Source organism: Bemisia tabaci, chromosome 1, assembly GCF_918797505.1.
Source record: "Bemisia tabaci chromosome 1, PGI_BMITA_v3".
Taxonomy (NCBI): Eukaryota; Metazoa; Arthropoda; class Insecta; order Hemiptera; family Aleyrodidae; genus Bemisia; species Bemisia tabaci.
In genome coordinates, this window is record NC_092793.1 from 89847319 (window position 1) to 89872892 (window position 25574).

Below are 25574 nucleotides of genomic sequence, written 5' to 3' on the forward strand. Positions count from 1 at the left end.
GGAAGCCAGTAGGAGAGAGAGAGACAGAACGCTACTGGATGCCAGTAGGAGAGAGAGACAAATCGCTTCTGGGAGCCAGTAGGAGAGAAAATGATAGACTGCTACTGGAAGCCAGTAGAAGAGAAAGAGAGAAACGCTGCTACTAGACACCAGTAGGAGTGGCTGAGGTGAGAGAGTAGCGAATTGGGTACGGCCATACACGGGACCCCAATTGGAGCTATTTTAGCTCAATGAACGCGAGACGAGTCAATAAACAAAAAAAAAGGACTTCTAGAAAATACATGATAAAAAACTGGGCAAAATAATTGAAACAGTTGTATACCCTTCTTAGGATGAGAAAAAGAAAATAAAGCTTCCTTGAGTTTTCCTCGGAGAAACCGGGACCGGGAATAACCAGGAAGAACCGCGAGTTCTGCGCGCCATCCGCGCCAGTTCGTGGCGCGGTACCCGGAGTTTCGGCTGCTCCAGCGCGGGGGAAGGAGAGCGCTAGCCGGCGGTATCGCCGGCTGATTTGCACGTTGCCGCGTCGCGTCGCAACTGCCTGAACAGAAATTTTTGAACTAACCGATGTCGATCGAATCTATGTTGATTGAATTGTGTTTTCATTTTTCGATGGACTTGTGTCCATGATTCTTATACCCACCGTAACAATGGGCTCAAATCATGATTTCTTCTGCATAGGTCGATAGAGTGTAATTTACTGCGTTTTTACCGCACAGTAAAAGTAAGCCTGTTTTAAGCTCTGTAACTGCATTTTTGCGAAAATTATGGATGTATAAAGGTTACGACTTTAAAAAATGGCAACGCTGTTTCCGTGGGGCTCCTGCAAAAACCGAACTAGAGATCCCTCTCTTGACTAGTACAATGAGCCCACAAATTTTCGTACACTCCGGGCTGGGTGCATTTTTTGCCCACATGAATAACCCTCTTTTTCATGCTTTCACACTCATGCAGAACATGATTGACTTTTTGAGTGCTTGTTTTTTTTCTAACATATACGTCTGTTTTCAGGAATGTACATTTTGTAAGAAGCCTCTTTTGTTCGCTCACTACGAGGCTCGCACACGAGGTCTGGAGAGGAGTTGTGCTACTACTTTGGGCTGCGTCATTCCAAACTGTCCCCAAATTTCTGCAGCCGCTAATTAATTCTATCTTTTAAGCTGTTGTTGTTGTTGCTGCTTAATGTTTCCTCTAATTTTTTGTATCTTAATGTTCGCACGCAGTTAAATTAATTGGTGTCCCATCAGCCTAAAAGGTGCAATAAGGATAGCTCTAACAGTTCTAAATTTTGTTTGTTATAATCTTTTGGTTACTCTTGTTCTTGCTAACAGAAATGAAATTATCTTTATTTTTCATAAAATTAGTCGCTCTTGTTCATCCTTTCGCCTTAACGTAAACAATTTATTAATACCCTTGCACTGCAATGTACCCAATTGATTGGGTTTTTCAGATAGCCAAGCTGCTAATAAAAGATGATTGAGGCGTTGCACAGAGGGAAAAAACAGACCATGGGGCGATTAAAAATCTACAACTCTGAGGGAAATGCATATTTTTGCTTGAATTTTGCACAGATCTTCTTGAGGATTAATCCAGTCAACCTGTGATTTCATTTTGGGAAAATCTGGGGAGAAAATAGTGAGACGGATTCTTGTGTAATTTTGGTCACTGAATTCGAATCTGATGTTTGCCAACAAAAATTTCTCCTGGAAATGGCCGCCATCTGAAGAAATGGCGGAAAATCACGTCCCCCCCCCCCCCCCCCAAGAAATCTCGCTTACTTTGGGGTTTTCGACCAAAATTTAGTTACTTCTTTTTAAAAGTGCGCAAAATTTCCTATTGCACGGCTGTAAGAGTTTTGAAATCGAGCAATTAGGGCAAAAGTTATGGACAATCGCTTTAGGGGTTTATCAATTTCTCGTAAAATTTCCTGCGTAAAAACGCTGTAACGCCATTGGAAGTGAGAAGAAATTTCGGCAAATGGTTTTCACAGGTCCCCCTTGGTGCCAATGACCCTCCTCCATGACATACTCCCTACCCCGCGACCGGACGGTCATTCAAAGTGCACATTTTTCGATGAAATCACCTTAATTACAGGCGTCAGAAATGTATGCAAACCCATCATAGGCTACTTGCTTTTCCAACTCCTGTTACTCTCCTTAACCCCATTATGTCCTTCCCTCCTCCTCCCCTACCATAACCTCCCCTCCCCGCCACCTTTAAACCCCCCCCCCCCACCCTTGGCAGCCATGTGAGAGTAACCGAATCGCGTGATTTTTTGAAAGCAAAAAGTCTTTTTTTTTCAGGCGGGGGAAATCTTCTGAAGACTCCATCTTAGGTAGCTTTAGAAGCCCAATATGGGTGTGAAGGATTTCCACCCACTAAAAAACCCTCAGTTTTGGGTGACCCACCTGAAAAAAATGATACTCCTTTTAAGAATCTTGTTTTGAAACAAAAAAATGAGTATTAAAAAAGTATTGACAATTTTCCAATTAGCTCTCCTAGAGCCCACTCCAGACTTTCGCAGAAGAGATCCCGTTTTTGGCACAGATTGACTGAACCAGATACGCTCAACTCGTACATGGAAGATCAGGATTTTTGGCTCCCATTTTTTGCCTCAAAATGGCGAATTCTTACAATCCAAGCTCTGCCTCTTGCTCCAGAATTTTAATGTGGCAAGAGCGCTATCAATTTCTATGTAATTTTACTCGTAGAACTTGAATGTTAGGTCGAAAATTCGATATAACTCACTGGGTGGACCATAATTAAATAAATATGCTATTTTGAGGCAAATTACGGGACATAAGTGTGTAAATCCAACAACTAATCAGATTTTTGATCACCCCATGGTCTTTTTTTCCCACTATGCGTTGAGTGTCAAAAGGGCATTTCTTTGTATTTCAGAATCTCCACTTCTAATTTATGTTTTTAGGGTGAATTTTCTGAAATTTTTCGTTTTCAGCATTGTAAAATCATAGAAAATATTCGGTGAAAGTTTCAACGAATTACATACATTTGCTTTAATCATGATGGATGAAACGTGAACAGAGATTTTGAAACACTGCAATCAAGAAATGCCCTCCCCTAGAGTACCTGTATAGGGAGAGTACCGACAGATCTGAAACTTCGAAAGTCCATCAGACCTTCACCGATGCCTCCGCGAATAAAGTTAGGGCCCAAAAGGGTAGCCAACCTATGAATTTCAATTAGCCAGAGAGATTTACCGATACTATTGTTACGAACCGTCCTTTATTAAGCACGTGTTTGACTCAGTTTTTGCATAAATTTACTCAATTTCGCGGAAGAACGCTCATTTCTGTACATTCTTGGCCATCTTGGTTAGAATTGGAATCTGCTGACTGGCAGTGAAATTTTGTGTGTTAGAAGTTGGTTAGAAGGGTGGCTGCACTTTTGGGCCCTAAGCCCTCCATGAACCGATCCGTCGGTACTCTCCCTATACAGGTACTCTACCCTCCCCGCACCCAGTGCTTCAATTGTACGGGGTGAGCCAATAGTCTGGACCACCCCCTCCCCCATGTTGACTTCTGGACTGATGTATTTAGGGATTTTTTAATTGAGGCGTAATATTTTGAACAATAGGGGTTTTTGTTGACTGTATTCAAATTTAGGAGGACTTTCTAAGGGAGCCAACGACCAATTTTCCCAATTGGCAACCTGCCTATTGTGTTTTATAGTTTAGAAAGGTGATAGGTAATGATAATTACTCTGAAATGTAACAGGAAAAACCCAAAATCAGTGAATTCTAGAACTAACTGGGACCTTCATCGTTGGAACTAGTTTAACTGTATGCATTTTAGTGAAGACTAGTTTTAAATAGTAAAAACTAGAACTACCTAGGGAAAATTAATTCTACGGTTAATTTATCAAAGTTAGCTAGAAGTAGAATTAACTAGGGAAAACTCGAAGTAAGTTCGAAACAGAAATTCCTACCAGGAAGAAGATTTACAAGATATTTCTAAGGGTACTTAAGTCTAGTAACTTATTTCAACACAGCATGCTATTGTGACATTCAGAATTGCAAAGCAGCTGTTTCTTCTTATATGAGCACCTGTTTAAAACGCAAGATTTTTTTGCAAGCACACCGCACAAAGCCCTGACCAGACCATGTGGAAGCTTTTGTCACAGCCGTATGTCCGCCCTTTAACCTATGTCATCTATGTCTTTCTGACAAACAAAAAATTTCAACATTCGGGCTGCTGGGTGCATTTTCAATTTTCTTCAATATCAGTGCTGGATACAAACATTTATTGTCTGGCAACCAGACTTTTTCATTTTCCTCAAAGTTGGGTTTAGATTTAGCACTTTTGTTATAATATTGCTTAGTTATATTCTGAGCTTGAATAATTTTATCATGGGGTTTCAGGTTTGTTATACTCGTTGGCAGCTTTGTTCTTAATGTTCTACTCATCATGAGCTGCGCTGGTGATTTGTATTGAACCAAAAAGTACGTTTCCCTATGTTCTTTCTCCGAAACTATTACAGGTGGAGCAAATCTACAAATATAGTTTTCTTGGCCATACTTTCAGCGTTGAAAGAAGCTAAAATTTTTGTATTTTGGGCCAAGGGTTGTCGAGATATTCAACTTTTCCTGCACCCACCTCCTTTCGCCGCGGGTCCGATTTCTGGTTACCGCCGAAAGAGCGCGTCAAAGTTAAGTTTTCGTTGCTCTCCGTATCGGCAAGGATCGCACGCATCTGTATCATCCATCACCGAAAAAGACATCCATTTTCTCCTGATTGTCGATATGGCAACTATGTGAGCCTGGCCGCCCAGGCTCCTGTGGAAGCGGCCCTCTTCAATATACTTCTGTCATGGCGTCCTAACACAAAAGTCGGTCTTCTTCCTTTCCTTCCTCAGTGGCCTCATGCCACATCCAAAGTATTAATACTGGCCTCACCTAAAGCACGATGATAACTACGATGATTCTCATCTTATTTGTAATCGAGGTGCAGTGTTAGCATACGACTTTTCATCATGCAGCTACCATTGGCTGATGTTTCAGATTGTGAATTGCACACAATTATTCGTTTTTTTACAGCAAAAGGTTTCAGTGGATCCAGCATTCACGAGGAATTAGTGTCAGCGTTAGGTGTTCAGTGTATGAGTGTGCAAATTTTGCATCAATGGCGAGATTCTTTAGTGAACGGGCGTGCAAATGTGCATGATGAACAGCGTTCAGGTCGACTGCTTACTGCCACTGATGACACTAAGGGTTTGGACAACGGAGGACACTACATAGGGAAGTGAGGGTGATTTTTTTAATTTAATTCCTTTAATTTAAGCAGTAATAAGACTTCTTTAGCTGCAAGAACAACGAATGACAACTCAACACGACAACGGATGGCAACGGAACAACGGAAACTATGCGTCGAAATCGGACCCGCGGCAAAGGAGGTGGGTGCAGGAAAAGTTGAATATCTCGACAACCCTTGGGCAAAATTACAAAAACTTTAGCTTCTTTTAATGCTGAAAGTATGGTCAGTTTTGCTCCAGCTGTAATAGTTTTGGAGAGATAAAATAGGGAAACTTACTTTTTAGGATACCCTCGTACAAACTGCAGGGACACAAACAAGTGAGAACCAGCTCCATTAAAGTGGTAGAGAAATTTTGCATCTTCATCTTCATGAAATGCCTGAAATCGAGAATAATTTTTTTTTCTACCACCAAATTTTGGCTTATAAAGGAAAACGATTAAATGAAATGTATTACTGTGCATACATTTAGTACTTTTTAGAGCGAAAAGGATGTTGAACGATTTTAAAAACACTGAAATCGAGCTGGCTCCGTTCTTGTAAATGCAATCTTAATGTTCATTACTGCGATAATTTACTCGTGACAAAGGTGTGAGTGAGCTCTTCAAAAAGGTTGGTCCCTCCTTTGAAATCGAAATCAAAAAAGGAGAAAAAATGAGATTAAAAACAAAAACAAGTAAACATTGTAGTCATGTATTTGAACACGGCATAATTAAATTTCAACGTACGAATACATTCAACATGATCCCAATATTTGTCAGCAAAACCAATTTTGTTGAGATATGATCATTGCTGCAATTCAATTTTGGAGAGCTGTGATCATTGCTAGAATCTTCAATTGAATCCCATCCACAGAAAATTTCTTTAGAGAAAGCTTCCTCTGATGGCAATTCAAAAAGCAACTTGAGAGAGCTTCCCTTAGGCCGCTTTCACACTTTTCGGTATGTAGTCCGACAGCCCGGATTGGTGAGCAGGTAGCAAATCGTGACTCAGGCCGCGGCGCATTGGCGCGAATGAAGCCTTCCACACTTTCCTACTCCAATTTTTCGTACGCCGGCATGCCGTGTGTCAGTGGCTCACTCCTTCACCCGAATCGGTTGCCTGATAGGTTGAAAGAACATTGCGGCCAATGGAATCTCCTCCTGGTATAGGTATTCTAATATTTTATGTAAATCGCTAATAATTTACATAAAATATTAGAATACCTATACTGGAAGAGTACGGACAGGTCGAAATATGGAACTCTAAGGGTCCAAAAGGGCAGACAACCTTGTAAGACAAAACATGTCGCTGTCAACCTTCAGATTCCAATCCCAAACCAATATGGTTAAAAATGGTCATAAATGAGCGTCCTTCCGAAAAAATGAGTAACTTTATGCAAAAACTAAGTCAAATACGTGCTTTACATGAATCACTCTGGATGATTAGAATTCCAAGGTGGGCTACCATTTTGGGTCCTAAAAGCTCAATCATCTAACCTGAAGATTCCCGACATATCGATGCTCTCCCTTTAGAGGTACTCTAGACAAAATAATGTCCTCCCGAATATGGAGCTTTACGGAATAGAGCAATAAGTGCAATTTGGCGAGCGCTGCGGTACGTTCGTGTACCTATGCTATTTCAGGCTCAATTCAGACTGTATAATCTACTCCTCTCATCCATGCACAGCTAAGCTGTACTCTGCCGTATTAGGGAAAACCGCCGTATGAAAATTCGAAAATTGCCAAAATCTCTCCTATAAAACATTTATTTTGGATAAAAGTTATATGCATTTGTTTCTTGAAATTGTTAAGTATTTAAGATTGAATGGCAGACACGATTATCTGAAAAATCGGAAGGAAAATATTTCCGACTTTCCCTTCCTGTGCGAACACCATTTTGCAGGAGCTGCAGGTCGACCCATTGTTAAAATGATTCTGACTGTGTATTTGTTGTTAGCACAGCCAGGATAAGGCAAAAATCATATATTCTACGGAATGTGTGGAAATCGGATCGAGTGCCAAATAAGTGTGAAAAGGCTGCTAGTCATTCGGATTTCTTCCACCCAGTTTTCTACCTGCTCACCGATTCGGGCTGCCGGACGACAAATTAAATGGTGTGAAAGCGGCCTTATCAAAAACTGTGCCACATGAAAATTGAATGTAAATGAGATATTTTCCCCTCTCATTTGACAAATGACCAAATAAAATCAGGAAACCACCCTCTCCCCCTCCCCCCCAAAAAGAAAAGCATCAGACTAATAAAAAAAGTTTTTCCCTATGAGTCGGCGAAGGTATTCTTTCACTTCTTCATAATATTATTCCCCTTAAAAATCTAGGTGGTGCACGATTGTTTTGCTTCAGTTCAGTTTCTTTGAGTTTAAGAATTACATTTAGTCACAGCTCCTCATCCCACACAACGAAAATCTTCGCAGGTAAGTAGCCAAAGTTTGTGAAATAGTAATTGCACCAACTGCTAACCTCGGCACAGTTAGTTCATATAAATTCTAAATTTTGAGAGTTAATAATTGTGATAAAACAAATTTTCTTCATACTTCCGGCATTCAACTGGATATTGAAGGAGTTACTGATGATGGATAATGAATACTGAATATTAACCACAAATGAGGTAGGTACTTCATGCATGGGCAAAAAGTATCCATACTTTGCTCACCGCAAATGCAATACATGACCCACAGATCAAAACTAATTACCTTGTTGGCTAACGCCAAAGGTTGTTGACAATACCGTTCTTTAAAGGGAGGGGGAGAACCATTGTTGGCCCACAGTCTACTACTAGAAACCAGAGGAGAATATTCGCATTCAAGAAACTAGATGACCTCACTTTTCACGAATAATGTTTCTCAATCATGAGAAAAGAAAGTCTGGATTTTGGATCTTGCTAAGAGGCCTTTGATGGGTCTTGATTCATTTAGGAGTAAATAAAGGTATCAATTTAATCAGCCCAAAATATGTTAATGAAATGAGAGGAACACGGGGTACAGGCTGTAAATAAAAGTAATTTGGACGGAACGTTTCGGGGTTCACATTCCCTTTTTCAACCGCCGAAAAAAAACAAAAAACGCAAGTTAAAATTTACACGTAAATGAGCCGCCGCTTAACAGCAAGGCAAGACTTGCCTTGGTTGGTTGAAAAAGGGAATGTGAACCCCGATACGCCCCGTCCAAATTACTTTTATTTACAGCCTGTACCCCGTGTTCCTCTCATTTCATTTAGGAGTAAATATAGTCGCCTCGGCACAGTCACATAAAATGAGTGGTTCAATGATTTTTAGTGGAAAATCATTCTAATTACCTAGATGTAGAAAAGCGCAAGATAAAATTTTGGGAAAGAAAGCAAACTTTAGAGATGATGTGCACTATAGTCTTAAATAAAGTAATACATTCTCATCCTTTCTGACATTGGCTCTTTGACAGGTTTAAAGTGCTCATGATTTTGATGCTGTAGTTACTTAGACTAAAGAATGAAAATAATAAATTCTTACTGGCAATATGGTTCTGAATGACATCAAAATAACTGAATTAAGTAATGTGGCTTCACTGCTTCCCTTGTTGCAATGCAGTGCTTGCTATTGCATAACATTTTTTTTTTCACTTTATCTTCTTCTCCCGAACAGAACACATTCCCAGTCAAGGGGGCCTGCGTCTGCCTTAGATATATCATTTGGTTGCGATTTTTCAATTTCCAAATTTTTTCTCTTTGCAGAGGAGGAGAATCTGCATTTTAGTGTAAAATCCATCACTAATCCAAATAATTCAAAATTGAAAAACCCTTCCCTTCGGTCACCTTGGAGGTTTCTACTTGCAAAGTTTTCAATGAGAATTTAGCATTTATTGGCGAATTTCTCCCAAGGAAAAATGCTGCTTGAACAGGTCAAGGCTCGCTGTGGTTTAAATGAGTTTGCCTGATAGATTGATGTTATGCAAGAAAGTTGAGGTTCGTTAAAAAAAAAAAGAGAGTACAATAACAATCCTGAATCAAAAAGAAGGCGCCAACCATGGATCAATCTAACAATGTCACAGAGAAGAGTTAAATTCACCTGCGCATACAGCTGTATAAGTGTTCTGACATATTTTAGGGCCACATAATGAACTAAACACAGTGGAGATTAAAATTGAGCACAACTTCAAGCAGGAGGATTTTGAGGGCCTATTCGTAAAAACTGGAACCATGCCCCCCCCCCCCCCCTTACGTCGACAACACCCTGAATACCCACCAAACAACACACCTGACCTATTTGTCTGCAGTAAACTGTGTCAAAGTTTACCTTACTAGAGTTTTCCCATTGCTGAGTGCGTGTTGAAAACACCTCACTTTGTTAATCGATTGTAACATGGACTAGTTTGTAGTATGACGTATAAATGCTGACAGATTTCCAGAGTGGACTCCTAACATCCTTGTTTTTGAAATTATACGATTTTTACACTTTTGCATCACCCAATATATTCATGTAACTTATAATTTGATATTTTCATTGAACATCATTTGACCATCTATTGGATGGGTTACTCGATTGGTTTGTTCTTTTCACTTTTGTTTCAAGTCACTAAGTTAGGGACTTGGACTGGTTCCTAAACAAGAGAAACCAATCTTGAAACAGTTAAAAAAGAATGCAATGAAATAGGTGCTTAACCTTACACAGATAAGTATCTTGTTAAGGCTGTTAAAGTAATTAAGATAGCCTCTTCTGTTCGAATTGTTCTAGATCCTTGGTTGGGGCAGGTGTTTAAATAGTGATCGAAGAGTTGGCGAATATTTGAAACGGGAATATTATGATCAGCTTTCAATGCTGCTTCTAATCCTAATAGACCTCCAAATACCACTAAAGTATGACTGAACTGGTGAAAATGTTCTTTGTTCAAATCGTATAAACTATCACCTTTGTCGCTAGTTCCGATTGTTAGATCATAAGCTCCTTCATATGGACAGTTAGAAAATACTTCTTGAAGGCAAGAGGCTACCCTGACAGTGTAACCCCAATACAAACCTGCCTCCTCTTTGGGAGTAGTGGGGGACACTATTTTACCTTGGAGTTTTGCACCTCTATCATTTGGTTCCAATCTGACTGTCACTCTGAGGCTTGGCTCAAGAATTTTATCGACTAGTACATCTTTTGGTAAGCCAACCGAAACATAGGATCCAACATTGGGTTTTGGGGGACACTTCGATACAATGCCTTCCCTGCAGCACAGAATAGAGAATAATGATCATCAAGAAAATAAAGTTGATTGACTAATTTTAGCAATTTAATACAAGTTAATTCAGGTTCCTAGCTGATTCTAAAAATTCAATGTTCATTTTTGAAATTAGATTAAAAAAACCTCTTACCTTAGGTACTTAACAGGCTACTTCTAGTTTGTAAGAGTAAAAAAATGAAGACTTCAAAATGGACCGAGTTTATCAGAAAGGAACCAACCCACATCAAGATGAAATTGAGAAAAAGAGGTTTGAAGTTTTAATCCTCCATAAGACTCCGTGTAGAAAGTAAACTTCGACGCCTTGTTTCACAAACTAATATTTTTTTTTTTCAACTTTGAATTTTTGGCAGAAGAAAATATATAACTAGAGGAACTCAAAAACATCCTTAACTCAATTTTTCAAAAATGTGGATTGATTCCTTTCTGATGAACTCGGTCCAAATGATGTACTTTATAAGAATCTATAATGATCCCGTGAGTTCTGAGCGGAAATAAAATTGTGATCTACTGCTCTTCAGAGAGCCAAATTACTTGGGAATAACTTTGGAGAAGCAAGGTGCGCTATACGTAGGAAGTTGTCAAATTATCAAGATAGCAATGAACCTCCTAAATCCTTTTGCTCCTGCAATGAGTCTTCAGCCTGCCCCTCCCCCCCCCTAAAAAAAAAAAAATTTTCAAAGTTCCATTTTTTCAGAGGGTTGAGAGTGCGTTTACTCCGGTAAAATCAGCGAGTAGCAGCTATTAAGAACGAATTTGATCCATTTAGATGTATCATAGAAAATAAAGCTAACGCTGATTTCTCAAGAATGAAAAGGCCTTGCTGGCTGCTGCGGAGTAAAGAAACTACCCTGACGCACTCCTGCAGGCTCTGCTGTGAGCCGCGACCATTAGGGTAACACCATGGGGAAAAAAAACAGATGTAAACGAAACAGCTACAATAGAACATCACAGGAAAAAAAGTCCTCAAGCTACGAGATAGTAAAGTCGGACTTCTTCTTAAGCCGTTTTCCGACGTAGCAAAATGGGAGCTGAAAAAGGGATCCACCGATGCAAGTTGTTGAGTGTTGTTACTAGGGTAACCTCGAGCTCCAGTGCTTATTGCCTGATCGCTCCTTGAGCTCTAGGAGCGATAAGCAAAGCAATAAGCACTGGAGTTCGAGGTTACCCTAGTTGTTACTGAGTATTGCGCGGCCCACACAATTTTCAGTATCATCTATATGAGCAATGGGGTAGTTCGGCCTAAATCCACGATCAGCCTGAGCTTAAGTTTGGCGTCAGTTTGATGAGTTTGTTGCTTCGTGAGAGTCAGGATTTAGCAGGCTGCCAAATTCTGACCATCAATCAACGTTCCGAATTAGATGAATTCCATTCGTCTTCTCACCCTTTATCTATTATTATACAGATGTCAGTTGAAAACGATCAAATTTAAGAAATTCGATTGTTGAGCAAATGCCAAACTGACGCAAAACTTAAGCTCAGGCTAATCGTGGATTTAGGCCTGTTGCATGCGGCTGGGATTTTACATCTGATGACTGTTGCTACCAGAACTTTTCGCGAAAAAACCGTTTTTCGCATTTGCAAGTTCCGAGATTGACTCGAAAGGTCCGTAAAAACTCGATAGTAGTCGTGAAATCGCGGTGAAAAATACACGATTTCCATTCACTTTGACTTTAGTTGGTATACAAGGCCCCGCCCACCGCCATCACCCCTATCTCGGCCGTGTGTTTACCGAGCCGAAGCGTGATATGTTATGCTGTTTTAAGTGTCTAGACTATCATTTTCCCTCGAAAAATACTGTCGGAAATCATGCCGAAAGGTGTCCAAAACCGTATCTTGATCATGAGCTCAAACACAGCACTAGTTGAGATTAGAAAAGTGATAAGAATAAGTCTTTGTTGAGGTGTTGTTGTGATTTTTGGTCATCGGCGTTACCGGTGCCAAGTGAGCCCAACTCGAGCTCTGATTGGGTACGACGCACGAACACTGCCAAAGCAATTCGGGCCATTGACGTATAATACAATCTAGACCGCGCATTAGGAAATGCCAGTCTTGCCTGAGCCGTTGCCTAGTACGCTTCGTACATCCGGCTGTATCAACTAAGCTGAAGGCGCGTCTTTACCCTGATTTACCCCGCTAGCTGTCTTACCTCCCCCGCCTAAAGTTGGGCCTAGTGCGCGGTTTAGATTGTGTTATAAGTCAATGGTCCGGGCGCACCCGAATCCGACGGACTGCACGGCTCCCGGCGGCGGCAGAAGATACACGAAAAGCTCTATTTCAACTCCCTTTTTCACTAGGAAATCCTGATGGAGAGCTTTCAAAATTGTTTTGAAATTATTAATCAAATCCTGAAATTTTCATCGACGCAAAGAAGTCAAGTCTAAACAAAAAAAATCGGGTTTTCACGATTTTTTAAAGAGACCGCATTTAAACGTATTTAACACAGGGCGAACTTGGGTGTATACCATGTGACGCCACAAAGTCCTGGTTCCGAAGCGCGGGAAAAGACCCGTTTCAAATGGCTTCTGACTTTGAGGAGCTTTTTCTCTAAGTTCCGGTGACCAGAATTTCTTTTAAAAAATACCTCAATACTCTGTAAACCTCAAACTTTAAGAAATTGAATTAAAGAGCGTCCGTGCAACTACTCCATTTTCAGTAACAACACTCAACAGTGCATCAATGGACCTCTTTTCAGCACTCATTTTGCGACATGGGAAAAGGACTTTACTAGCACATTGAAAGAGCTCAGGTGCGCGAACTACGAGTCGGACTGTTCTTTCCCTTCATTTTAGAGAGGAGGCTAACCTCACGTTACGGAGAACTACGCGCCAACTGGTTACCTACTTCAGCGAGCATAACCGACTCAGAAGTTCACATAAAATCAGCGAAAGTAGGTACAACGTAGTACAGTCCAGGGCAAACAGGTAACGAGTGGCAAGGGAACAGTAAGAAACCGGTGGCTACTAATATCGCACCCACTACCGAAACTATCGAAGGAAAGAACGAGTGCTCCACTCGCGCGGTTACGAAGTAACTCAAGAGATGTACGGTGCAATACTGAACAACTCCGGTTCAATTACCTGAATAGGGATTCATCATTGGCTCTTAAATGGTGAGGAGCATCAAGAGGATTCAGAAGACCGGCATACTGCAAGCTTTGGTGGATCGGAAAAAGAGTTTTCCTTAGGTACTGGGGGCACTCCAGATACTGCAAAATCCTGGCTAACTGGTAGCAACTTTGTTGGATATCATAATTGGATTCTCCTTTTGAATCCTCCACATCATTGAAGACTATGATCTGAAAAGTCATGATGGGTCCAGTTCATAATAGATCAGTTTACTCATTGAAGCTTCAAAAAAACTGTTTATACCACTACACAATTTGAATTGAGGGGTTTGGAGGAAAAGTGAGATTCATGCGGCTTTTGAAAAAACTGAGGTATTACCTAATGTTTTATACTAAAACGGGTCTTACGATATATTCTAAGAACAATTCACCATTAAAATTCAAGTTTTCAGCATCAAAACATGAGTTTGAACTCCCTTTCTGGCAAAAGGCTCAACGTGATTATGAAACTCTAAACTTCTTGAAACAGCAAAAACTGCGATTGTCATATTTGCCCCCCAAGCCCCTCGAGTCAATTAATACCTAGTCAAAGTGTCGGACTGCTCGCCTTGAGAAAACTCAAAATAATGAACCTGTTGCTCTCTTCGAGCGACACGATCGCCGTATGTCTGAACGCGCCGCTCCGTCGCCAAGGGAAAGGGTATTTGCGAGTGGCTGCACGGCATCTCACTCCGCTGCACTCTCTGCATCCTTTCTGCGCTTCCCCTTCAAGCGGGAATTTTTCGCCTCTCACGGAAAGAAACATTTTTCTGAACGAAGTCTAAAGCCCTGGATAGACGATCAAATTCCGAACCAATTCCGATCAAAGTAGACATGCTGATGACTGATGGTCACCATCTACCATCAAATTTTGACGGGCCGCTTGTTCAAAGTAAGATCAGAATGGAGTGCCACCATTCATCATTTCCTGCCACAGGAAACATTTCTGCCAAGTTTTCATTTTAAAATGAAGCAAATTAATGAGTTTAAGACTGATGACTCCCAACACTTTGATGCTACTTTGATCGGAATTGGTTCTGGAATTTGATCGTCTATGTTGTGAGATTTCGATGGTGTAAGTCGGCAATCACATAACTCCGTTTGCGACTTTGCAGACTTCCTGCCATACTTAATTTTTTAAACGGAAGACTACTCAAAGGCGATTCTTTAAAACTGCCGTGATTTTTCTTCTCTGTGCGAAGAAAATTCTGCCAAAACTTCAAGGAATGATGTCAATTTGTTCTCCTTTAGAAAATAACATAGAGGCGAAGATTTTGAGACACCTCAAACGAGAAACGTGATTGCGGACTTTTGCCATCGATATGGCATTTAATACCTAGAAAAAGGACACTTTACAGGATATTTTAATGTGATATTATACGCCAATTGTCAGTTATTCAATCCCCTATTTGATAGGTATTTGAATAGGTATTTTTCATATATCTTGATAAGTATTATACCTATCGACGGCGCAAGTCCGCAATCACATATCTCGTTTGCAGTGTCTGAAAATCTCCGCCTCTATGTTATTTTTTTAGAGGAGAACAAATTGAAATCATTCCTTGAAGTTTATGCAGAATTTTCTTCGCACAGAGAATAAAATCACGGCAGTTTTAAAGAATTGCCGTTCAGTAGTTTTCCGTTTAAAAAATAAAGTATGACAGGAGGTCTGCAACGTCGCAAACCGAGTTATGTAATTGCCAACTTACACCGTCGCTGTACACTATTTTGGCTAAGTTTTTTAAAAATCGGCAATTTTGGGTTATCAAATGAAGAAGTTTGAAAGGCATGTAGATGGGGGCGAAAAATGTTGTTTTTGCATCATGCTCTTTGGTCCTTCAGAATATTCATTACAGAACATGCCACATAGTACTCATGTATCATGCATGTATGATTTAGTCACCTCATCAACTTTAAATATGCAAGCAGCTCTGGCGATCTGTCCTCCCAGATAAGTCCTGAGTTCAGCAGATTGGGCATTATCAAGAATAGAGGCTGGAACAGCAATGCTCAACGTCCTACTCATCCGCGGAATTTGTGAATCACAGCTGTTTGATCTAATTGTTGGACCGCTTTTAGTTTGGGATTCTGAACTTTCATCTGCTGCCATCGAATTCAGTATTTTTCCAACTATTTTTTCTGACCTTTTCTTCTTACGTTCTTTGTACTCTTTCCTTCGGATCCCGACATCTTTTGTTGTACCAGGTCTTTTCATGATGAGAGATGGTATAGTTGCATCAACTGTTACAGACAACACAAAGTGTATTTGATAAGGAAATTGGGTTTAATGATTAAAAGAGCACTCATGAAATTTTAAATGCATACAATGCTACGTTAGGGTGGCCCACAAAAAATGAATTTCGGAAATTTATAGCCGTAACCCCCTAAATCTGTTACAGCATGTTCAAAAACGCGGAAAATGAAAGGGGTCAATCGGACAAAATTAACCCGACGCGCAGTTGCCATTTTCACGCATGAAAATAGCGAATTTTTTCCTGTTTTCGATGATTTTTCCCTCTCGATAAATTAACGGTACAGATGTCTAAATTGTAATCAGAGTGTGAAATTAGTAGCTTAGATGCTCTCAATGTTTTTTGGACCCTTCTGATAAATTTGACACGATGCGACGTTGCCATTTTTCTGAACAAAATCGTGAATATCGACTTATTTCAATAGCACCCCTCTAGACCTAAAAAAAACTCAGGAGCCATCGAAAAAATGCGCTAAGACACGAGATTGTTCACAAGGTATCTTAAAGTTTTATCAAACCTAGAAAACAACGTTCCAGATATTTGAGACCAGAATGAAGCCACATTAAGCCTTGCGACATTCCGGGATTGGCCCCCGGGCTCATGCTCGTGGACCCCTTATCAGAAGCTCGGTTCCTCAGAGCTGGCTCCTGGTTTTCATCTTACTCAGCAAAAATTCACTGATAATTCTTCCTTTGAAGTCCCGAGCCCAATCCAACTCGGGTAGGTTTCAAGGTGCCGCCGCCATGCTCTTAGAGCATTTGCTGGAAAGGGAACTATTATTTTTTCCATGCAGGCACCACATGCTTGAGCTTGTGCTGAAAAGCGCATTTGAAGTGAAAATGGGCCCCTCTACTAGTCCTGATGTAAAATTTTTTCAGGAATTTCAGAATATGTGGCCAAACTTGGACAAAACGAAATTTAAACCTTTCGTAGATGATCCTAAAGCTCCAAAGATATCAGAAACTGAGCGTGCTGATATTTTAAATTTTGTCGAATATGTTCTAAAAAGTAAGCAGATAAGAGATGACTATGAGGAGTTTTTCATTTTAGTCCATGTATTCTTCAGAGTCAAGCTTGATGTTAGTTTTGGGAAACCAGGTGCCATTCACCACGCCCGGTGGATGGCTAAAGGAATTTATACATTAAGAATTTATTTATTCCGTATGCAGTTTAAAATGACAAAAAAGGAAAAGAGAAATATTTTGGATCTGTGTCTATTCATTGTGAAAGTATACGTAAAAGCATGGTACACATGCCCATTTGCAATTCAGGCACCTTACCATGATTTAAATATCATCAAACGACTCCTCGACTACGAGGCAATAGATTCAGATATATCTAGAGTTACTGTTGCAACTTTTCAGAACCATTTATGGTACTTAGCCAATGAAACAGTTGCGCTTTCATTTTTTGATGAAAACATCCCTTTGGAAACGAAACGTAAAATGGTGTCAAACTTAAACGAAGAGAGTTTTTTTTAAATAGCCAAAAACAGGTAAAATTTAAGGATATAATAGATTAAAGGCTGTGAAATTGCCAAATTTATTGGTAAAGATACCAAAAATTTCTTCATACAACTTAAACTTCCACACTCTTTTTTAACAAGCGATCCATCTGCTAGGGAGAATTCTCTAGATTTTCAGACAAGCAAAAATATTCTCGCGAAAGTTACAGTAGTTAACGATTGTGCTGAAAGAGGCGTTAAATTAATTCAAGAGTCTAAACGCACACTTACTCAAGATGAAACTCAAAGACAGTATATTTTAAGATCTGTTAGCGCATATAGGAAACAATTTCCAGATTCTAAGAAAAAAACTTTAACCAAAAAAATGTAAACTTGGAAGTAAAATATGTGTTTACTTAAAATGTATACATTCTTGAAAAAGTATAGAATATTAATATGTGCTTGAGTACAACTACTGTGTTTTTATTTTTAGCTTTAAAATACTGCCAATTTTATTTTCTAGTGCGATTTGCTCAGCTGCCACGCAGAAAAACGAATATGTATTTCTCTTTTACTAAATCTGGCAACATATCATCTTTTCGGGGTGTACACGGGATTCTGTACTACTTTGACCTTCAAAGAAGAAGAAAAGTCACTCTGTGTCAAATTCTCAGAGGTCTAGAACGTTGTTTCCAGAGCCAATCAATCAAAATTTAAAGTTGGATGAAATTACGATACATTGACGTTGCCAAGTGGTAACTTCACGCCGACTAAAAAATTTTACAGGGTCCAAATTTTCAAAAAAGATACTCATGGAATAATCACCGTGTTTTAGCGCATTTTTTCGATGGCTCCTCGCTTCCGAGTATTTTTTAGGTTCAGAGAGATAATATTGAGATAAGTCGATATTCACGATTTTGTTCAGAAAAATGGCAACGTCGCATCGCGTCAAAATTATCAAAAGGGTCCAAAAAACATTGAGAGTATCTGAGCTACTAATTTCACACTCTGATTACAATTTAGACATCTGTACCGTTATATCGAGAGGGAAAAATCATCGAAAACAGTAAAAAAATCGCTATTTTCATGCGTGAAAATGGCAACCGCGCGTCGGGTCAAAAGCATGGAGAGGGTCCAAAACTTCATTAGGGTGTAGTTTATGAACTAATTTTGCCCTCTGTTTAATTTGCAGACCCCTCCGACTTCATTTTTCGAGAGCGAAAAAATACTGAAAAACAGTAAAAACTCGCTATTTTTGCGGGAATAAATGGCAACTGCGCGTCGGGTTAATTTTGTCCGATTGTTGCCGCAATCACACGCTAAATGAGGCTTGAATGTGACGCGCAAAATTCAGTAACGATTCTCAGAAACCATCGGACTAATGTTGGATTTGTCTGAACTATTCGAGTAGATTTGATACACATCTGGATGAAAATAACTCGAATTAGCTAAATTTCAGCCGTTGAGCGATGACTGTTGTTTTCCACATTCAGCTGCTAAATTCGGCGTGTGATTGCGGCATGACCCCCAATTTCATTTTTCGCGTTTTTGAACATGCTGTAACCGATTTGGGGGGTTACGGCTATAAATTTCCGAAATTCATTTTTTGTGGGCCACCCTAATGCTACGTGACAACTATGGAAGGTTATTTGTTTCCGTGCTGAGCTACCTCTGTAGAAGTTTTTTTTTTTTCTTTTTATGAGATTTTTATTTCGTAAATTTATTTTTACACTAGCTAAAGTTCTTTTCAGCCAATGTTTGCAAAAATTTGTCAGAGACAAGGGATCCTCCACTGGCCTCACAGGTGGAAGCTAGGACTTTCAGGAATTCAACACTTCCTCGTGGAAATTCCTGAACATCTACCGATCCAACAGGCCCTCATGTTTACTGAATATCTCCTGCATCAAAAGATTTTTTACGGGCATTATGCCTACACTAGAGTAGGTACCTCAATAGGGAGAGTATGGCCACTAGGCCCTAGGGTACCTTAATAGGGAGAGTATGGTCACTGGACTGGGCCCCATGGAGGGGCTTAGGACCCAAAAATGGCTGTGCATTGTTTTGGTTTTGGAGAATGGGAGGGGGGTTATTTCCAACTGTTGACGGTTATCACCTGGTTTTCACCAACCGAACTTGCTGCCAACCTTACTACATTCAAGCCATACACACATACATAGCTATACATTAGCCATAAAACTATGTAAATACATCGCAATAGTGCATTTGAGTAAATTTCTCTTTACAATATGCAAATGAAACTACATTTTAAGTCATTTTGTATTTACATTTACTTACAGCTAGCGTCCGCCAATCTTGGCTCCTAGAAGGCTCTAATCAGCCTAAGATGGCTGAGCCAATCAGAGATGGAAACCACAGTGGCCATACTATTCAGGTACTCTACGTTGGAGGAGCAAATTGCAATGTTGCATACTTTAATCTAATTATTCAGTCAATTATTTGTTTCCATCCATTACCGCCACTTGACTTGCTTTGTAACCGGCAATCGGAAATTAGCAAACTCAATTAGGTTTTATTTAAAAGCATAATAACAAAGGAAAGGAGGAAAGGTTTATAAAGTGACATTGTGCATACATCAAAGGTGTACATTTCCGGAAAAAAACAAAGCGAGCACAGATTTTTGATAGACATGTCATAAATAGAAAAAAGAAACATACATCAGTACTTACTTTTTGAAGTATAGTTATTTAAATACAACGGAAAATTTTAAGATATTCGTAAGGTCTACATTTTCAAATTTCAATGGAACGAAAAACTTTGTGACTAAATTATTAACGACTTCAGGAAAAATTCAACAAGGTTGAGACACTAGTTTAAATCAAAAGGAACATAAAACACTTGAAAAACTTGAATTATTCAATACTCCTTTAGTAGAAAAATCTTCAAGTCTTTCCCCAGTTTTGAAACGGTAAATTCCACTTCCCTCTCCATGAATGGTTTATCTCTACGCGAACTGATACGAAGACATGCAGCATTTTTAACTCTAAAAAATTTTACCTTCTACCCTTCATTTTTTGATCTTCCCACAAAATCGGGGCCTTTCCACATTTTCTGCACCCTTAATAGTGGCTCTGAAATTTTAGTGGTGAGTCAACTGGTCAATACTGTTCCTGCTCTTCTATCTTTTCTTTTATTCTTTCTCTCTTTCTTTATACTCAAAGGTTTTTATCTCAAAAGTGTTATTGGCCATAAATGCTAGAGCACCGCTTTGAAATAAATGTATGTACATTTATGTATGTACATTACATGTATTACTTGTATCTACTACTACGTTTAAGAGAACATTATTAGTGTTTAACTAGTATTATTCTGTCAGAAAAAGTTCCTCGTTTAATGTGCTGAATTTCCTTTCACTTCATCTTTGAATCTCTCTCTTCATGTGTGCTGCATATCTTTCATTGCTCAGAAGGAGTAAAAAAATAAATAAAATAAATAAAAATAAATTTTCTTTTCGTCCAATACATTTTTCTCATTTTACAATTCATCCTGTGTTTTTATTTGAATTAAGCAGCTGAAATGTTTAGCAATTTCTAAAAAAGGTCCTCAGTGTCTCCCAAGTTTAGTTCAAAATTTAATGAAGACGGTGGAAAAACAAGTAAATCAAATAGGATTGTTGGAAATTTGCTGCAACATTTTATTTGAAAAAGCATATCATTATTTATGCTTGACATTTTCCATGAATTTTTCTCAAGCCCCTGTGACTGTCTTCTTGAAATGTTGTGAATGAATATTTCTTTTTGGCAAAGGATAAAGAATGTCATAGCAAAAGTATTGTAACAATGCAGTGTATATAAATGTTTTTTTCTGAGTTCACCATCTATATGCAAACATATTTTTCATGGGAAATGCTTTGTCTAGTAAAGCTTCGTTTTTTATGCGGATAAACTTTGACCAGTGTGTAGACAGTAAATTTCCTATACCATTTACTTTTAGGGAAGGAACTGTAACCCCAGCTTTTTAACTATAATTTGATTACTAAGACTACAGTTGTTTATAGGAATGAGCAAGAAAATTTGGTACCTTCCGTGTAGTGCCATCAGTGTGCTTAATTTAATTGATGAATGAACATCAAGTCTGAAGGCCTGATAATACTCTAACAAAAGCATTAATTATTTCACTGGAAATCTCCATGTGATCAAGAGGTAGGTATGCAAAAGAATCTCGGAACTGTTATTCCAAGGATGAAATAAGCGACTTGTGAGCCGAGACCAGCACTTACCAACAAGTCCTTATTTCATTCACTAAACAAGTAACAGATCTTGAAGAAGAAAAAGAAAGAGTTGGGGTACCTGGCAGAAGGTTGGACAATGGAGATGTTGCACGTGTGAGGGATTTGTGATTCGACTGTTGATTCTTATGTAAAAGTTCGCGAGAAACACGATGGTGCCACTGGTTCTCTCTAAAATCATCTCCCAAGCTCAAAAAAAGCTCTCAAGTTGAGGCCAAGATGGAGGGGATATCCCACCCTATCCTGAGAGTCCACCTCTACACAAGGTAGATTAACACAGGTATGGACAAGTTGAAAATCCGGCCTGTGATTGGCTGCATGATGTATACTTTGAGGATGACAGAATGAGTAACGCAAAACTTCTATCAATAAAATTGCTTCCAGCTGGATTATCTCTTACAGGTTCAGCTTGATTTAAGTGGAATTGAGAGTTAGCAATTTTGGCCTGGAATAAATGAGCCATGCATCACTTGAAAGACTGTATACTAAAAAATCATGTGTGAATACCAGGGTAATAGGCTTCACCTGAATTCAGCCAGCCACAAATTCCTCTACAACTGATTCTTGGGGAATCTAACAAATTTGCATACATCCCTCATCGAATTGTGATGGCAGTCTTCAACATACCTAACAATGAACCATTTATATATTTTTAAAAAAGAAGGGGGACGAAAAAACACAGGATCCGTGGAATGAAACACTTAGACTTTTACTACTTTTGCCTAACATCCACAGTGGTTAATGTGAATAATGTATGGTCATGTTATTGTTTGGATTCAATTCCATACAATTGATACCGAGTGTGACGTGGTACTTGGTAATAGTGTCTGTATGCTGCATACCGGTAAAGTAGGCTGCCCAGATTGTCAAGCGCGAACCATCTGAGGCTGCAGCCAGGTCATTCCATTTTCTCTGTCATCTGAGAGGCTTGGAAGACTTGGCGCTTAGGTGCAGCTTTAATTATTTCGAAAAACTAGTTTAAAGTTCTGGATTTAAATCGGACCTAAAGAGTGCTCCAAATACCTTCTAAATTTACAAGTGTTTGTCCTGCACCTTCATGAACGTCTTCTGAAATTTTCAGCTTAGTTGAGCCAAATTGAGGGCAGCAGTTGAGCTTAAAGTGACGGTAGGTTGCACTTATCCCGCACCACTAAACGAAAATGCACTAAGCCATTCACTGTTTTCTCCGTGTCAAATGACTTCCAGACAAAAACACTCAGTATTCTAATAGACCTTACCTTCAACTACCAGAATACACGCACAACTCAAGTTTGGTCAGGCTTGCTTCTGAGCACACAATTTTATTTTTATTTCCGTCCCTCCTTTTTCAACACTGAAAAACAAAAAACAGTCCTGATTTCTGATGCCCCTTCATCTTTTCTTCCTGTTTTTATCTGCTGTGCTTTTAGTGAGGTCCACTCATTTCCTTGTACCTCACCTGTTGAAATGAGGCATGCAGCTGAGGCGGCTGGACTCTTATCTCAAATTTCTGAAACTGCACCACCTTGTCTTCCAAGTCCCTCAATTCCCATCTATCTCTGTAGAAAAAGCTTCGGAACCGCCTAGTAGCATTACCTATACACCCATTGACAGTGAAACTATTCGACCACATATTACATTTGCGGTGTTCGAAAATCTCTGCTCTAAAATTGCTTCTCAAAGAAGAACAAACCAGCATTATTCTTGGCAGTTTTCCCAGAATTTGCTTTGCATTGAGAAAACGGGGTAGTTAGAAAACGTGTATGATAATGAGTAGTTCTCTATTTTGGAAAAAAATTGAGACAGGATGACTGAAACGTTACAAGCCAAGCTAAGATACATGGTTTGGTAGTTTCACCGTCAAAACGCAAATCTGAGTTTCAATTATAAGCGGCTCATCAAGATCTCCAGTTATGGAAAGTGAATTTCATGTTACGTACCTGAGTTGTGAAGTAAACTAATTTTTAATCTGTTTAGGCTATAGGACAAAAACGTTAAAACTTGCGATTGAATTGAGCACCGGGGAGCCGTGGAGTGCTCGGCCTGGCTCGGCTCTGGCGTTTGAGTTTAGCAGAGATTAGCTATGTTTATGCGAGCCTCTTAACCTAACTTCAATCGAAACCTGAGTTTGAAACCAAGGTTCAAATCACGGCATAAACGATACGGAACTAACGAAATGTAGGTTTCCGAAATTTGTGTTTGAAACCTTATTTTACACTAAAGACTAGGTTTTCGCACTCCGCATAAACGAACCGGAGGTTGAAATTAGTTGAAATTCGACTTCAAATGCGATTTTCAGGTGCGCGATCGGCAATATGGCGGATTTATTATCATACCGTTCGTAAACAACTGGTGCTTATCCCACGATTTAGCTTTAATTTTGCCATTATTCAACATTTTTTACAATCATAATTTTACTATAATTGTTGCTTAAGCACTTTTACGTGATTCCTTCAGTTATATGTGGCTTACTTATCCTTATTTAGCTAAACGTAGGACGTTATTTTCTAGTGAAGGTGTTTCGTGTCAGATGGAATCCAGGCTTATTACTGCTTTTTCAGATTATTCTTGCAACTCTAATCAACATTTTATGACTACAGAAGCAAAGCAAGCAAAGAGCTTTACAGGCTACAATTGAGTAATAGCCTTACCCACCAGTTCATCATCTGCAGAGAACTTTTTTACTGCATCCGCACGATTTGCCTAGGATTTCAAGATAAGGCACCCTGCTTCCCTTTAAGTAGTGCACCGAATTTTTTCATTTCAATCTACCGATTAAATCTAAAATCTGATCCAATCAGAGCTGCATAGCTCTTGAATTTGTGTGTTATCCGTGTACGTATTTCCTGATTGTCCTACTGGAAGTGTGACTCCAGCCACAACCGTGACCTGCTGACTTATTTCTTTGATCCAATCTCTAGTAAATGATGACTCAAATTCTGAAGCCATCATTTATTGAAACTAGTTCAAAGTTATTGCTCCAAAGTATCGTCACTCTTCTCATACTGATGCAGAAGGAAGGAGATTCTTCGGTGAGTGCTCTGTGATCCAAGATTTTCAATTTGAGATAAGAATAAGGTTTTTATTGAGGCGTGTAACAATTTTTGGTTGTTGAACCACTTGTCATAATTGAGCTTTGGCGTTAGAGATGCATCAACTGTGGAAAGTGGCTCTGCCTGTGCAAAAATATCTTGTGACAGCAGTGAATGTTAGTAAATGCACTTTACAGATAGACTGAGAGCTCCAGATTCCAATCTACCTGTATTATTAAATTCAGAAGGATTTTTGAATTGAGTTCATATCGAATCTCAGTGGGAGAATAATATACAGTGTAAGCGAAAGAATATCAATGGTAAGGTTGGGTTGGTGTCTTAGGTTAGTGAAATGCAATGGCAGGTTCTGAAATCTTGTTTTTCAGTTGCTCTTTACATGAGTCACCTTTGAAAATCAAGTTTAAGAAAAACACACATAGGTAGGCGAACAGTGGTAGGTCGCTTGCCTATTTTCTTCCCGTCTTGCTCATGGACTCGGAGAGCAGTCGGAAAGAGGGGTGAGAAACAGGATTTCAGCGCGTGTCTCTGGGAATGTGGAAATTCAAAATTTGTGAAGCGTCACCAGTTTGTTGAGATTGTCACCGTCCATTGCCTCAAGAGGATTTAGACGCTTCTGCTTCAGCGATACATTGTTGACCTATCAATATCTGCTTATTTTGATCATATCTTGAAGGAGGAATTCCCATAAGTATATCCCGATTCTTTATTTGTTTCACTACAATAATGGCAGACATACAATCTTTACAACAGCATGGAGTGAAGGTGCGGTGCTTTGCTTGCGGATTAGCACTCCTACACTTTCAATGCCTATATCTACCTATTGTAAGATCATTAGAAGCTCAATAAACAATATGATGAATTTCTGCGCCTGCCACAATTATTTTTAACATCACTAAAATTACCTATGGCAACTTTTCTGAACTCAGAATGTAAGCTCGAGCATGATTTGGAGGGTTGTTGAGATTAGGTATTCATTCAATTTTAAAGATGAACGTAAAATGATTAAACATCTACTGTCATTTTTCCAACT

At 39.3% G+C, this 25574-nt stretch overlaps 2 protein-coding genes across 9 annotated transcripts in view; one reads left to right on the top strand and one right to left on the bottom strand.

The window, feature by feature from the left end:
• The window catches only part of Alas (5-aminolevulinate synthase), a 68063-nt gene extending 66700 nt beyond the window's left edge, over positions 1-1363 (top strand). For all 5 annotated transcript variants that reach the window (XM_072306468.1, XM_072306471.1, XM_072306470.1 and 2 more), the window contains one exon: positions 1012-1363. In XM_072306468.1, coding sequence (XP_072162569.1) covers positions 1012-1146 — 135 coding nt within the window. In that variant the 3' untranslated portion in view covers positions 1147-1363. The remainder of the gene's footprint in view (positions 1-1011) is intronic.
• A 4584-nt stretch (positions 1364-5947) lies between these two features.
• On the bottom strand, positions 5948-23588 carry LOC109033814 (putative methyltransferase C9orf114). Of its 4 annotated transcripts, none has more exons than XM_072306481.1 (5): positions 23432-23559; positions 19562-19754; positions 15474-15811; positions 13545-13762; positions 5948-10450 (listed from the first exon to the last, which is right to left on the bottom strand). In XM_072306481.1, the coding sequence occupies exons 3-5, from the start codon at positions 15783-15785 to the stop codon at positions 9904-9906; spliced, it is 1077 nt and encodes a 358-aa protein (XP_072162582.1). In that variant the 5' UTR covers positions 15786-15811; positions 19562-19754; positions 23432-23559; the 3' UTR covers positions 5948-9903. The 4 variants fall into 4 exon arrangements, with proteins under 4 accessions (XP_072162582.1, XP_072162583.1, XP_018902138.2 ...); XM_072306482.1 differs by lacking the exon at positions 19562-19754 and adding an exon at positions 21574-21957 and having other exon boundaries at positions 23432-23557; XM_019046593.2 differs by lacking the exon at positions 19562-19754 and having other exon boundaries at positions 23432-23588.
• Positions 23589-25574: the final 1986 nt, after the last annotated feature.

Excerpts from the sequence above, each read along its gene's own strand:
- LOC109033814 (XM_019046593.2), bottom strand. The coding sequence starts at position 15,785 with ATGAAAAGACCTGGTACAACAAAAGATGTCGGGATCCGAAGGAAAGAG. Across the intron at positions 13,763-15,473 it reads GCATATTTAAAGTTGATGAG|ATCATAGTCTTCAATGATGT; the intron begins GTGACTAAATCA and ends ATGACTTTTCAG. Across the intron at positions 10,451-13,544 it reads AATGATGAATCCCTATTCAG|GGAAGGCATTGTATCGAAGT; the intron begins GTAATTGAACCG and ends TCTGTGCTGCAG.